Source organism: Olea europaea, unplaced genomic scaffold (assembly GCF_002742605.1).
Source record: "Olea europaea var. sylvestris unplaced genomic scaffold, O_europaea_v1 scaffold134, whole genome shotgun sequence".
In the NCBI taxonomy this organism is placed as follows: Eukaryota; Viridiplantae; Streptophyta; class Magnoliopsida; order Lamiales; family Oleaceae; genus Olea; species Olea europaea.
In genome coordinates, this window is record NW_019230887.1 from 100,279 (window position 1) to 116,840 (window position 16,562).

Consider the following 16,562-nt stretch of genomic DNA (forward strand, 5'->3'; position numbering starts at 1 on the left):
GATTTGGTTCATTGGCGCGTTCCCAATCAAATTTAGCTAAAATTTCACTTGAGTTTGGTTCATTGGCACGTTTACAATCAAATTTGACTATAATGTCATCTGGAATATGTTCATTTGCGTGTTTCCTATCAAATTTGACAAAAATTTCACATTACTTTAGTTCATTTGTGCGTTCTCAATCAAATTTGACTAAAATTTTACCCAAGTTTGATTCATTGGCGTGTTTACAATTAAATTTGACTAAAATTTCATCTGGATTATGTTCATTTGCGAGTTTCCAATCAAATTTGGCTAAAATTTCACTAGAATTATGTTCATTTGCATGTATCCAATCAAATTTGACTATAATTTCACAATGGTTTGGTTCATTTGCGCGTACCCAATCAAATTTGACTAAAATTTTGTTACGCCCCGACCCCTAGTGGACCGAAACGCTACTTACTTTACTTAACTTAACCAGTGGTTTAGTAACGAGTGTATACGTTTTAGCGGAAGCTTATATCTTTGGATAATAATTTAAATAACAATACTTCAAATACTTTGAACAAAAACACTGAATCATTTTTCAAAACAACAAAATGTAATTTATTTGAAGAAAACATAACTTGTTCTCGCATTTTGCGTTATTCAAAACTTTAAAGAAATAACTTTGTATAACATTTCATAAAAATAAATCCAAATCACTTATTCACCGGATTTCGATGGGCTCGTTGCATCACTTTCCATCTTCTTCTCCATCCATGCCCGAGGTAGAATTCCTTTAATCTGCAGAGATGGGATTAAACCCATGAGTTGAAAAACTCAATAGGTGTCATAGGTGCATTCGTGATCAAGCTATACATTTCAAAACATTAACTTTATAACTTTTCATACATGCCGTATCCGGAGGCACCATTTGACATGAAGGGGTATACCGTACCCGAGGGCACCATTGGATATACGAACATTTCTTCAACATAGAGGGGTATGCCGTACCGGAGTACCATTTGACATACAACCATTAACATAGAGGGATATGCCGTACCGGAGTACCATTTGACATACAAACATTAACATGAATCGAAACTTATAACTTAACACGATTAAACACATTGCACTTCTACCTACCTTGATTGATGCTTTTGAAACTTTGAAAACTTGGATTGAAAACTTCGATGAAACTTGGACGTTGAAAGAAATGCACTCCTTGGATGTTCGAAAACCGTTGAGAATTGATGCTTGATAACACTTCTTAAACTTCTAGGAAAAATAGTTTTCCTTCCTCTCTTTTTCTCTCTTGGAAACTCTTTCTTTAGTATGTAAAAGCTCTTGCTTTTGGTGTGAGAAAAAATGAGTGAAATGAGGCCTCTATTTATAGGTAAATATCCCATAACTTAAAGCAAATGAAGGGTCAAATTTCATTTAAGAGAAAAAACATGGGAGTCATTTAAGTTTGAGGTTAAATGCTTCAATTTAGTAGGGTTTTTATTGCCAAAAATGTGGATGGCCCTTTGAGAAAATAATTGATGAAAATAAATATTTAAATTCTAGATAAAAACGAGAATTTTTATTTCAGGCAGTTTCGGTCAACCGGTTGTAGTCCGGTTGACACTGTACAGCCTTCAGTTTTTCTATCATAACTTCTTTTCCCGATATCCGATTGAGGTAATTCAAAGTGCATTGGAAATCTAACTCAAAGAGATACAACTTTTATTTAGATATCATTTCCCAAATCGAATGTTTCCTATGTCGAAAATGGGTCTCAAATGAGACTAAAAATCTGAAGTATACTTTAGTCATCCAATATTCATGTCTTAGTGCCACTAAGGTGTCTAAAATTATTTGGGGTTCTACATCTCCCACACCTTAATTAAAATTTCATCCTCGAAATTCACCTTCTGATTGGGCGAATAGTGTTGGATACTTGTCTTTGGCTTCTTCTTCTTTTTCCCAAGCGGCTTCTTCTACGCCGTGATGATTCCACTGTATCTTAACCAGCTGAATCTCTTTATTCCTTAGTATGCACTTTTCGATCCAATATCTTAATCGGTAGTTCCTCGTACGACAAATCTTTTTGTACCTCCAAGGTTTGATAACTCACTACATGATTAGGATCATGTACATACTTCTTTATCATCGATATATGGAACACATTGTGCACTGTCGATAATTCAGATGGCAAAGCTAGTTGGTAAGCCACATTTCCGACTCTATCAAGTATCTCGAAAGGTCCGATATGCCGGGGTCATAGCTTGCCTTTCTTTATAAATCTAAGTACACCTTTCATCGGTGCTACTTTCAGAAACACTTTATCCCCAACTTGGAATTCTAAATCCTTCCTCCTTGTATCTGCATAGCTCTTTTGTCGATCCTGTGCTGCCTTTATTCTTGTACGAATCTTATCGATTACCTCGACCATCCTTTCAACTATTTCTGGTCCTAAAACTCTCTTCTCTCTGACTTCATCCTAATGAGTAGGGGATCTACATCTTCTACCATAGAGAGCTTCGTATGGTGCCATTCCAACAGTTGCTTGGAAACTGTTATTATAAGCGAACTCTACTAGAGGTAAGTATGACTCCCAATTACCTCCTAGATCCAAAACACATGTTCTCAGCATGTCTTCCAAAGTTTGGATGGTCCTTTCAGACTGACCATCGGACTGAGGGTGATATGCTGTACTAAAGTTCAGCTTCGTACCCATAGCTCCTTGTAGACTTTTCCAAAATTTGGACGTGAACCTTGGGTCTCTATCAGACACAATAGATACAGGTACATTGTGTAATCTCACAACCTCTTTAATGTACAACTATGCCAATTGGTCTAAACTGAATGTCATTTTCACTAAAAGAAAATGAGCTGACTTCATTAGTCGATCCACTACTACCCATATAGCATTATTTCCTCTTGCTGACTTCGGGAATCCAACGAAAAAGTCCATTGTGATATTTTCCCATTTCCATTCAAGTATATCTAGTGGATTTAACAATCCAGCTGGTTTTTGGTGTTCTGCCTTAACCTGTTGACATACCATGCACTTCTGCACGTACAGCCCTATACTTCTTTTCATATTTCTCCACCAAAATGTATCTCGAAGATCTTGATACATTTTCGTACCACTAGGATGTGCGGTGTACGGGGTGGAATGAGCTTCTTTTAATATCTCGTTTCTCAAGGCTTCATCCTTAGGCACGCAAATTCTTCATCTAAATATCAGTGCCTAATCCTCAGTTATTCCAAAGTCCTTTTTCTTATCGTTACCAACTTCATTCTTAATCTTCTGTGAAAATGAGTCTTTATTTTGTGCTTCTATGATTCGATCTCTAAGAGTAGGTCGAATTATTAAAGCTACTATACGAGCAGTGACTTGTCCTGGAGTGGTAACCACTTCGATCTGCAATTTTTCCAAGTCCTTGACTAATTCCACTTGAAAGGTGGGTAGTGACGTCAATTGTCCCATTGATTTTCTACTTAGAGCATCGGCCACAACATTAGCCTTACCCGGATGGTAGTGAATAGTGCAGTCGTAATCGTTCACCAATTCCAACCATCGTCTTTGTCGCATATTCAATTCCTTTTGTGTGAAGAAATACTTGAGACTTTTGTGATCTGTATAGATATCACACTTCCATCCATACAAGTAGTGTCGCCATATCTTCAAAGCGTGTACTACCGCTGCAAGTTCTAAATCATGTGTTGGGTAGTTCTGCTCATGTTTCTTCAATTGTCTTGAAGCATAGGCTATCACTTTTCCATTCTGCATTAGTACACATCCCAACCCTCGCTTGGATGCGTCGCTGTATTTAACAAACCCTTCCGTACCTTCAGGTATTGTTAATACATGTGTTGATATCAACTTCTGCTTAAGTTCTTGGAGACTTTGTCCGCATTTTTCCATCCATTGGAATTTTACTCCCTTCCTTGTAAGCTGCGTCATTGGGTGTCATTGGTCCAACTATTTTGGAGAATCCTTCTATGAATCTCCTATAATATCCAGCCAATCCTAAAAAACTCCATACTTCACCAACATTTGTTGGTATTTTCCAGTTGGTTACTGCTTCTACTTTTGCTGGATCTACTTCAATCCCTTGGGTAGTAACTACATGTTCATGAAATCCAACTTGTTCAAGCTAAAACTTGCACTTCTTGAATTTGGCATACAGCTTCTCCTTGCGTAATACCTCTAAGGCTATTCTCAAGTGCTCTTCATGTTGCTCCTTACTCTTGGAATATATCAGAATGTCATCGATGAAGACTATGATTAACTTATCCAAGTATTGATGAAACACTCGATTCATCAGGTCCATGAACATTGCAGGTGCATTGGTTAGCCCAAACGGCATCACCGTAAACTCGTAGTGTCCATATTGAGTTCTAAAAGCTGTCTTAGGTATATCCTTTGTCTCTACTTTCAGTTGATGGTATCCCGATCGTAAGTCGATCTTGGAAAATACCATAGCTCCTTTTAGTTGATCTAATAGATCCTCGATCCTCGAGAGTGGGTACTTATTCTTGATGGTTAATTGATTTATCTCCCTATAATCGATGCACATCCTCATGCTTCCATCTTTCTTCTTTACAAACAACACCGGCATACCCCATGGAGATACGCTTGGTCGTATGAAGCCCATATCTAGGAGTTCTTGCAACTGCTTCTTTAATTCTTGTAGTTCCTTTGGGGCCATTCGGTATGGGGCCTTAGATACTGGTGCCGCCTCGGGAATTAGGTCTATGGTGAATTCCACTTGTCAATCGGGTGGAATACTAGATAGATCTTCTGAAAACACATCTACGAATTCCCGTACTACTGGTACATCTTCAACCCTTATCGTCTCTTGTTTCCCTCCAGAAATACTTACTAAATATCCTTGACATGTTCCTTTTCTCAACATCTTCTCAGCTTGTAAAGTCGATACTAGTCAAATAAGGGGTTTGGTCTTCATTCCAAGGAACGAAAATGGTTACTCTCCTGGTTTCTGAAATGATACTTCCATTTCCTTACATCGAATGGTGGCGTAATTACAACCTAACCAATCCATGCCTAGTATTAAATCAAAATCCTTCATTTCTATCATGTATAGGTTTGCTTCCATTGGTTTTCCCTCAACTTCGATACTTACTGACTTGGCTATTCTATCAGTATTCAAAGGGTTCCCGAAGGAATACTAACTTCTAATATACCTTCCGACTTATCATAGGTACTACTAGATTTAGCCATAAAAGTTGTTGAAGCAAAGGAGTGTATAGCTCCTGAATCAAACAATACATAAGCAGGTGTATTGGCTATCAGTAGAGTACCTGCTGTGATATTAGAGTTTTCCTCTACATCCTGTTGAGTCAATGCAAAAACTTGTGCTTTCCCTTTCTGGTTCTGTCGCTGTTATCATCCTTCTTCTGGGTATGTGTGGGACAATCCCCAATGATATGTCCTGGCTTGCCACATCAGAAACAGACATTTTTCCCTTGTAAGCACTCGCCACGATGTGTCCTTCCACACTTACAACAGGGTGCAATAATCGACACAATGCTTTTGCTGGCATTGGCTCCGCCATTAGCTTTCTTGTTCTGCTACTTGCCTTTTTCCTTGTCCTGGCCATTCCATTTCCTTTTTCCCATGTTACCATTGTCCGGTTGATTGAACAGTTGTCCATGTTATTCGGCGCTAGTCTTCTGGTACCAAATAGCATGAGCTCTTTCCAGCATTTCACGGTATGTGGTGAAGCGATGGGACACAAGTATCATGCTTATATCCGAGTTCAACCCTTTTTCAAACCTTCATACCTTCTTATCCTCCGTATCCACCAGATGTGGAGCACACCTTGAAAGTTGATCAAACTTCCTCTCATACTCAGTCAGGGACATAGTCTTTTGCTTGAGTTGGAGGAATTCACTTTCTTTGTAATCCCTCAAGGACTGGGGAAAGTACTTGTCCATTACTTCCCCTTTGAATTGCTCCCAAGTCAATTCTACTTGTTGCTCAGGGGTCCTTGTCCTTGACATTGAGTCCCACCAGTGACTTGCATTACCAGAGAACATGAACTCAGCACACTGGACTTTTTGAGCGTCTGTGTACCCTATCAATCGGAATATATGATCCAACTTGCGAAGCCACTCCTCAGCTGCAAGTGGATCAACTGCTCCGTTGAAGGTAGGGGGCTTGTGCCTTGGAAATTGCTCAACCACTGAAGCATGGTTTGGAACATTAGGAGCTAGTGGTAGGGCTTGAGCTTGGTTCGGGTTTTGCCTGCCTAGGTCTTGAACCGCTCGGAAGAGGTCTCTTATCAAGTTTTGATTTGTGCGGGCCATTTCCATTAGACAAAACATATAGTTCTTATTAGATTCATTCTTCGAATACTAAAGCAAAGAAGATAGTATTTTATTTCTTGACGTAAGAGAAGCTATTACAAGGATTTAAATCTAATCCCTATAAGTTCTACGGATCTTCTTTGGTAGAGCTTCATCTTCGAAGGAGTATTCCGCCTCAGGTCCAGACTCTATATCCATCTCAACCTGTGGCTCAGGCTCAGGATCAGGATCATTCTCTAAATCATCCTCGGGTTCTTCTTCGGGATCTTCTTCCTCAGCCAAAGGTTCCTCCTCAGGCTCCTCATGGATTATATCATCCCACAAATCAATCAAGGCATGGCAAAACTCGAACATGTTTGGGTTGCCTTCTAACATTTCATCTCTAACTGTGACTCCCATATCTCCCCATTGAGGTGGGAGGGAGTGTATAAGGTTATTTATGGCCTCAATATGCATGATCTCCATACCAGCATTAACCGCCATCATGCATCTCTCATAGATGTCATACACATGTTCGCTAAGTGGTCGAGTCGGATCAGTTACATAGTTTTCATAGGAATGAATAGCAATTCTACAGTTCAATGCTTCTCTATATGCCCTAGCCGTTCTACGAGCCATATCTGTTGCATTTTCACATGCATCATACTTTTTCTTTGCTTAAAGAAAACATGCAAATATTTAAACTTTCATATCATGCAATTCCCTTTAAGCCCTTAGCTTTTGCCTAAGTCCATTACATATCTTTAAATAACACATCTCTAAATCATATCAAAGTATCATAACATAAACATAATCATTAACTTTAAACATGAACATACCTGGGCAATAGGATGAGATTGATGGATGGATGCACGATGCCATGGGATACCTTAAACTTTTCATTTTCCTTTTGTTTTAAAAAAAACATACTTGGTCTACAGAACCGGCTAAACCTTGCTCTGATACAATGTTGTAACGCCCCGACCCCTAGTGAACCGGAACGCTACTTACTTTACTTAGCTTAATCGATGGTTTAGTAATAAGTGTATACGTTTTAGTGGAAGCTTACATCTTCGGATAATAATTTAAATAACAATACTTCAAATACTTTAAACAAAAACACTGAATCATTTTTCAAAACAACAAAATGTAATTTATTTGAGGAAAACATAACTTGTTCTCGTATTCTGTGTTATTCAAAACTTTAAAGAAATAACATTGGAAAACATTTCGTAAAAATAAATCCAAATCACTTATTCACCGGATTTTCATGGGCTCATTGCACACTCTCCATCTTCTCCTCCATCCATACCCGAGGTAGAATTCCTGCAATATGTAGAGATAGGATTAAACCCGTGAGTTGAAAAACTCAATAGGTGTCATAGGTGCATTCGTGATCAAGCTATACATTTCAAAACATTAACTTTATAACTTTTCATACATGCCGTACCCGAAGGCACCATTTGACATGAAGGGGTATGCCGTACCCGAGGGTACCATTTGACATACGAACATTTCTTCAACATAGAGGGGTATGTCGTACCGAAGTACCATTTGACATACAACCATTAACATAGAGGGATATGCCGTACCGGAGTACCATTTGACATACAAACATTAACATGAATCGAAACTTATAACTTAACACAATTAAACACATTTCACCTCTACTTACCTTGATTGATGCTTTTGAAACTTTGAAAACTTGGATTGAAAACTTCGATGAAACTTGGATGTTGAAAGAAATACACTCCTTGGATGTTTGAAAACCGTTGAGAATTGATACTTGAAAACACTTCTTAAACTTCTAGGAAAAATAGTTTTCCTCCCTCTCTTTTTTTCTCTTGGAAACTCTTTCTTTAGTATGTAAAAACTCTTTCTTTTGGTGTGAGAAAAAATGAGTGAAATGAGGCCTCTATTTATAGGTAAATATCCCATAACTTAAAGTAAATGAAGGGTCAAATTTCATTTAAGAGAGAAAATATGGGTGCTATTTAAGTTTGAGGTTAAATGCTTCAATTTAGTGGGGTTTTTATTACCAAAAATGTGGGTGGCCCTTTGAGAAAATAATTGATGAAAATAAATATTTAAATTCTAGAGAAATATGAGAATTTTCATTTTAAGCAGTTTCGGTCGATCGGTTATAGTCCGATTGACACTGCATAGCGTTTAATGTTTCTATCATAACATTTTCTCCCAATATCCGATTGAGATAATTCAAAGTGCGTTGAAAAGCTAACTCAAAGAGCTACAACTTTTATTTAGATATCATTTTCCAAATCGAATGTTTCCTATGTCGAAAATGGGTCTCAAATGAGACTAAAAATCTGAAGTATACTTTAGTCATCCAATATTCATGTCTTAGTGCCACTGAGGTGTCTAGAATTATTTGGGATTCTACAAATTTCACCTAAATTTGGTTCATTGGCACATTTGCAATCAAATTTTACTAAAATTTCACATGGATCATGTTCATTTGTGTGCTTCCAATCAAATTTGACTAAAATTTCACATTGATTTGGTTCATTGGCGCGTTCCCAATCAAATTTGACTAAAATTTCACTTGAGTTTGGTTTATTGGCTCGTTTAGAATCAAATTTGACTAAAATTTCACTTGAAATATGTTCTTTTATGTGTTTCCATTCAAATTTGACTAAAATTTCACCTAGATTATGTTCATTTGTGAGTTTCCAATCAAATTTGACTAAAATTTCACATTGATTTGGTTAATTGGCGAGTTCCCAATCAAATTTGGCTAAAATTTCACCTAAGCTTGGTTCATTGGCACGTTTACAATCAAATTTGACTATAATGTCATCTAAATTATGTTCATTTGCGTGTTTCCTATCAAATTTGACTAAAATTTCACATTAATTTGGTTCAGTTTCACGTTCCCAATCAAATTTGTTTAAAATTTCACTTAAGTTTGGCTCATTGGCGCGTTTACAATCAAAATTGACTAAAATCCCATCTGGATTATGTTCATTTGCGAGTTTCCAATCAAATTCGACTAAAATTTCACCAGAATTATGTTCATTTGCATGTTTCCAATCAAATTTGACTAAAATTTCACCTGAATTTGGTTCATTGGCGCGTTTGCAATCAAATTTTACTAAAATTTCACCTGGATTATGTTCGTTTGCGTGCTTCTAATCAAGTTTTGACTAAAATTTCACATTAATTTGGTTCATTGGCACGTTTCCAATCATATTTGACTAAAATTTCACATGAGTTTGGTTCATTGGCGCGTTTAGAATCAAATTTGACTAAACTTTGCACCTGGATTACCTTCATTTACGTGTTTCCAATCAAATTTGATTAAAATTTCCAAGTGGTTTGGTTCAATTGTGCGTTCCCAATCAAATTTGATTAAAATTTCACCTGAGTTTGGTTAATTGTCGCGTTTACAATCAAATTTGACTAAAATTTCACCCGAACTTTGTTCGTTTGCATGTTTCCAATTGAATTTGACTAAGATTTCGCATTAGTTTGGTTCATTGGCACGCTTAATATCAAATTTGACTATAATGTCACCTGGATTATGCTTATTTGCATGTATCCTATCAAATTTGACAAAAATTTCATGTTAATTTAGTTCATTCGCGCGTTCCCAATCAAATTTGAGTAAAATTTTACCTGAGTTTGGTCCATTGGCGCGTTTACAATCAAATTTGACTAAAATTTCACCTGGATTGTTTTCATTTGCTTGTTTCCAATCAAATTTGACTAAAATTTCACATTGATTTGGTTCATTGGCGCGTTCCCGATCAAATTTGACTAAAATTTCACTTGAGTTTGGTTCATTGGCACGTTTAATTAGCTTTGACTATAATGTCACCTGGATTATGTTCATTTGTGTGTTTCCTATCAAATTTGACTGAAATTTCACATTACTTTGGTTCATTTGCGTGTTCCCAATCAAATTTGACTAAAATTTCATCTAAGTTTGGTTCATTGGTGCGTTTGCAATCTAATTTTACTAAAATTTCACGTGGATTGTGTTCATTTGCGTTCTTCCAATTAAATTTGACCAAAATTTCACATTGATTTGGTTCGTTGGCGCGTTCCCAATCAAATTTGACTAAAATTTCACCTGAGTTTGGTTAATTAGCGCGTTTACAATCAAATTTTGACTAAAATCTCATCTGATTATGTTCATTTGCGAGTTTTCAATCAAATTTGACTAAAATTTCACCAGAATTATGTTCATTTGCGTGTTTTCAATCAAATTTGACTATAATTTCACAATGGTTTGGTTCATTTGTGCGTTCCCAATCAAATTTGACTAAAATTTCACTTGACTTTGGTTCATTGGCACGCTTGCAATCTAATTTTGCTAAAATTTCACCTGAGTTTGGTTCATTGGCGCGTTTACATTCAAATTTGACTAAAATTTCACCTGGATTATTTTCATATGCGTGTTTCCAATCAAATTTGACTAAAATTCACATTGATTTAGTTCATTAGCGCGTTCCCAATCAAATTTGACTAAAATTTCACCTGAGTTTGGTTCATTGGCACGTTTATAATTAAATTTGACTATAATGCCACCTGGATTATGTTCATTTGCGTGTTTCCTATCAAATTTGACTAAAATTTCACATTAATTTGGTTCATTGGCGCGTTCCCAATTAAATTTGACTAAAATTTCACCTGAGTTTGGTTCATTGGCACATTTACAATCAAATTTGACTATAATGTTGTCTAGATTATGTTCATTTGCGTGTTTCCTATCAAATTTGACTAAAATTTCACATTAATTTTGTTCATTTACGCGTTCCCAGTCAAATTTGACAAAAATTTCACCCGAATTTGGTTCATTTTCGTGTTTCCAATCAAATTTGGCTATAATTTCACAATGGTTTGGTTCATTTACGCGTTCCCAATCAAATTTGACTAAAATTTCACCTTAATTTGGTTCATTGGCGCATTCGCAATCAAATTTTACTAAAATTTCACCTGAATTATGTTCATTTGCGTGCTTCTAATCAAATTTGACTAAAATTTCACATTGATTTGGTTCATAGGCACGTTCCCAATCAAAATTGACTAAAATTTCACCTGAGTTTGGTTCATTGGCGCTTTTAGAATCAAATTTGACTAAAATTTCACCTGGATTATGTTCATTTGCGTGTTTCCCATCAAATTTACCTAAAATTTCACATTAATTTGGTTCATTTGTGCGTTCCTAATAATATTTGACTAAAATTTCACCAAACTTTGGTTCATTGGCGCGTTTACAATCAAATTTGACTAAAATCTAACCTGGATTATGTTCATTTTGCGAGTTTCCAATCAAATTTGACAAAAATTTCACCAGAATTATGTTCATTTCTGTGTTTCCAATCAAATTTGACTATAATTTCACAATGGTTTGGTTCATTTGAGCATTTCCAATCAAATTTGACTAAAATTTCACCTGACTTTGGTTCATTGGCGCGTTTGCAATCTAATTTTATTAAAATTTCACCTGAGTTTGGTTCATTGGCGCGTTTACATTCAAATTTGGTTGAAATTTCACTTGGATTATGTTTATTTGCGTGTTTCCAATCAAATTTGACTAAAATTTCACATTGATTTGGTTCATTGGCGCGTTCCCAATCAAATTTGACTAAAATTTCACTTGAGTTTGGTTTATTGGCACGTTTACAATCAAATTTGACTGTAATGTCACCTAGATTATGTTCATTTACGTGTTTCCTATCGAATTTGACTAAAATTTCGCATTAATTTGGTTCATTGGTGCATTCCTAATCAAATTTGTCTAAAATTTCACTGAGTTTGGGTCATTGGCACGTTTACAATCAATTTTGACTATAATGTCACCTGGATAATGTTCATTTGCGTGTTTCTTATCAAATATGACTGAAATTTCACATTAATTTGGTTCATTTACGTATTCCAAATCAAATTTGACTAAAATTTCACGTAAGTTTGGTTCATTGGCGTGTTTGCAATCTAATTTTATTGAAATTTCACCTGGATTGTGTTCATTTGCGTGCTTCCAATAAAATTTAACTAAAATTTCACATTGAATTGGTTCGTTGGCGCGTTCCCAATCAAATTTGACTAAAATTTCACCTGAGTTTGGTTCATTGGCACATTTACAATCAAATTTGACTATAATATCACCTGAATTATGTTCATTTGCGTGTTTCCTATCAAATTTGACTAAAATTTCACATTAATTTGGTTCATTGGCGCATTCCCAATGAAATTTGAATAAAATTTCACCTGTGTTTGGGTCATTAGCACATTTACAATCAAATTTGACTATAATGTCGTTTGGATTATGTTCATTTGCGTGTTTCCTATCAAATTTGACTAAAATTTCACATTAATTTGGTTCATTTCAGCGTTCCCAAACAAATTTGACTAAAATTTCATCTAAGTTTGGTTCATCGGTGCGTTTACAACAAAATTTAACTAAAATCTCACCTGGATTACATTCATCTACAAGTTTCCAATCAAATTTGACTAAAATTTCGCCAGATTTATGTTCATTTTCGTGTTTCCAATCAAATTTGATTATAATTTCATAATGATTTGTTTCACTTGTGCGTTTCCAATCAAATTTGACTAAAATTTCACCTAAATTTGGTTTATTGGCACATTTGCAATCAAATTTTACAAAAATTTGACCTAGATTACGTTCATTTGCGAGTTTCCAATCAAATTTGACTAAAATTTCACATTAATTTGGTTCATTTGCGTGTTTCCAATCAAATTTGACTAAAATTTCACCTGAGTTTGGTTCATTGGCGCGTTTGCAATCTAATTTTACTAAAATTTTACCTGGATTGTGTTCATTTGCGTGCTTCCAATAAAATTTAACTAAAATTTCATATTGATTTGGTTCGTTGGCACGTTCCCAATCAAATTTGACTAAAATTTCACCTGAGTTTGGTTTATTGGCGCGTTTAAAATCAAATTTGACTAAAATCTCACCTGGATTATGTTCATTTACGAGTTTCCAATCAAATTTGACTAAAATTTCGCTAGAATTATGTTTATTTGCGTGTTTTCAATCAAATTTAACTATAATTTCACAATGGTTTGGTTCATTTGTGCATTTCCAAACAAACTTAACTAAAATTTCACCTGACTTTGGTTCATTGGCGCGTTTGCAATCTAATTTTACTAAAATTTCACCTGACTTTGGTTCATTGGCGCGTTTACATTCAAATTTGAATAAAATTTCACCAGAATTATTTTCATTTGCGTGTTTCCAATCAAATTTGACTAAAATTTCACGATGATTTGGTTCATTGGCTCGTTCCCAATCAAATTTAATTAAAATTTCACCTGAGTTTGGTTCATTGGCACGCTTAGAATCAAATTTGACTAGAATGCCACGTAGATTATGTTCATTTGCGTGTTTCCTATCAAATTTGACTAAAATTTCACATTAATTTGGTTCATTGGCGTGTTCCTAATCAAATTTGACTAAAATTTCACCTGAGTTTGGTTTATTGGAACATTTACAATCAAATTTGACTATAATGTCATCTGGATTACGTTCATTTGCGAGTTTCCAATCAAATTTGACTAAAATTTCACATTAATTTGGTTCATTTGCGTGTTTCCAATCAAATTTGACTAAAATTTCACCTGAGTTTGGTTCATTTGCGCGTTTCCAATCTAATTTTACTAAAATTTTACCTGGATTGTGTTCATTTGCATGCTTCCAATAAAATTTAACTAAAATTTCATATTGATTTGGTTCGTTGGCACGTTCCCAATCAAATTTGACTAAAATTTCACCTGAGTTTGGTTTATTGGCGCGTTTAAAATCAAATTTGACTAAAATCTCACCTGGATTATGTTCATTTACGAGTTTCCAATCAAATTTGACTAAAATTTCGCTAGAATTATGTTTATTTGCGTGTTTTCAATCAAATTTGACTATAATTTCACAATGGTTTGGTTCATTTGTGCATTTCCAAACAAACTTAACTAAAATTTCACCTGACTTTGGTTCATTGGCGCGTTTACATTCAAATTTGAATAAAATTTCACCAGAATTATTTTCATTTGCGTGTTTCCAATCAAATTTGACTAAAATTTCACGATGATTTGGTTCATTGGCTCGTTCCCAATCAAATTTAATTAAAATTTCACCTGAGTTTGGTTCATTGGCACGCTTAGAATCAAATTTGACTAGAATGCCACGTAGATTATGTTCATTTGCGTGTTTCCTATCAAATTTGACTAAAATTTCACATTAATTTGGTTCATTGGCGTGTTCCTAATCAAATTTGACTAAAATTTTACCTGAGTTTGGTTTATTGGAACATTTACAATCAAATTTGACTATAATGTCATCTGGATTATGTTCATTTGCGTGTTTCCTACCAAATTTGACTAAAATTTCACATTAATTTGGTTCATCTGCACGTTCCCAATCAAATTAGACTAAAATTTCATCTAAATTTGGTTCATTCGCACGTTTACAATCAAATTTGACTAAAATCTCACCTGGATTATGTTCATTTGCGAGTTTCCAATCAAATTTGACTAAAATCTCACCTGGATTATGTTCATTTGCGAGTTTCCAATCAAATTTGACTAAAATTTCACCAGAATTATGTTCATTTGCGTGCTTCCAATCAAATTTGACTATAATTTCATAATGATTTATTTCACTTCTATTTTTATCATTAGTATACTTTAGGCAATTATACAAATAGGCAAAGAAAATAGAGGAAGATTTTCATAATATATTCCAGCCAGTTTAAAAGATATGTCTACCAGGATGCTAAACTACTTAAAATTTTCTACCTTTAACTTTTTGGTCATAACCATTGCGATCCCGCATCATTAGAGCTGCTGCCTCTCCATTCAGAGGATCTGATGGATTTGGGTACAAAAGAAGTTGCGGAAGAAAGACTTCAAACACATTTACTAGATCTGAAAAGAAAGAAATACCCCAATCAAGCTGATGAATCTATCATTATGTTTGAATACCAGTAATTTAGGTTAAATTAACAAGTCCATATGCCCGCCAAAAATGCCAAGAATGTCCACTTACCAAATGCAGGAAATTGCTAAGAGAATATCAACTTACCAAACATAGGACTCCATGTCTGATTTATGACATCTAAACACACTGAGCCCGACCTGGTAACAAAACACGAAAATGTAGCACTTGAAAAACTTTCATCCAACAAGCTTTGAGTGAATACCGTCATTTGAACAAGGTAGATACTGGGTTAGACAGTTTGTGAACTCACATTTCCTCAACATTTGGATGGTATATCTTGTTGATAAAACCAATTGAAGGAGATTTATATGGATAAGCATCTGGAAGCTCCACTCTTATCCTCCACACACCACCTTGATAAGGGCCTGCAAATACAATCGAATTGGAAAAAAGTACCATTTTTGATCAAATGTAACACCAACTAAGCCATCAACAAAAGGACTTCGTTTCTCGTTGAGACAAATTAGCAAACAACGATCCTGCCAATTCAAACCCTAATACAGCATCAACCATGTCAATCATCTCATATCCCTTCTCAGAAAAGACTTTCTATCAAACTTATAAAGCTAAAGATGCGCTCAAAAATGAATAAGTACAATCAGAATGTACGAAAAATTTCACGGAATTTAATGAAACCAAGAAATGAAATTTGAGATTGAACTCAAGACCAATCTGCAATCCAAGTTTCAAAGAACTCCAATTCGAGATTAAACATGAGTATCTATTACTTTATCAATTGAAAGTTATAAATATACTATTTTTTCAGCTCAATTACAAAGCTACGCAAGTCAAACACAGCTCAAACTATTAATCTTTAAAAATACAAATTAGATAAAAATAAATAAAATAAATAAAACTCAACATAAATATAGACATAAGGCTTCATATAGATCGTAAAATGAAGGATAGCGATGGGTTTTATTAGAAATTATTACTGTCTTTAGGCCCATGAAACTCCACATAGAACTCTTGCATCCCATCGTTGATCATCTCCACCTTATAATCGCTCATCATCCTAGTACAAACCAATCCGAAAAATAAAAATTATCCAAAAATAATTATATAAAAACCCAGCTAAAATAGTTACATGTATTTGAAAAAATTAATAGATTGAAATTTCATTTACAGTTTCATCAAATCCATTTCTCTGCGTTTGCTTGGGGAAGACATATCTCTTGATTTTTTTTAGCTCCTTTAACTACTCCTGGATTGAAATTTGACAATGGTTTTTATGCGTGTATATCGACAGATGAACTGTGCTTAGATAGAGAGAGAGATAGAGGGTCTCAAGGCGGTTCAGACATCAATGAGCGAA

At 35.0% G+C, this 16,562-nt stretch overlaps 1 protein-coding gene across 1 annotated transcript; it reads right to left on the minus strand.

Moving 5' to 3' along the window:
* Nucleotides 1-7,540: 7,540 nt before the first annotated feature.
* Nucleotides 7,541-16,562, minus strand: LOC111375111 (ubiquitin-conjugating enzyme E2 5-like). The gene is made up of 6 exons (XM_022997900.1): nucleotides 16,374-16,562; nucleotides 16,183-16,262; nucleotides 15,498-15,612; nucleotides 15,332-15,384; nucleotides 15,046-15,174; nucleotides 7,541-7,590 (listed from the first exon to the last, which is right to left on the minus strand). Exons 1-6 carry the CDS (start codon nucleotides 16,415-16,417, stop codon nucleotides 7,541-7,543), a joined length of 471 nt encoding a protein of 156 aa, XP_022853668.1. The 5' UTR covers nucleotides 16,418-16,562.

Coding starts and splice junctions, on each gene's coding strand:
- LOC111375111 (XM_022997900.1), bottom strand. CDS start 16,417: ATGTCTTCCCCAAGCAAACGCAGAGAAATGGATTTGATGAAACT. Junction 15,175..15,331: donor GACATGGAGTCCTATGTTTG/GTAAGTTGATAT, acceptor CTTTCTTTTCAG/ATCTAGTAAATGTGTTTGAA. Junction 7,591..15,045: donor TTATGACCAAAAAGTTAAAG/GTAGAAAATTTT, acceptor TACATATTGCAG/GAATTCTACCTCGGGTATGG.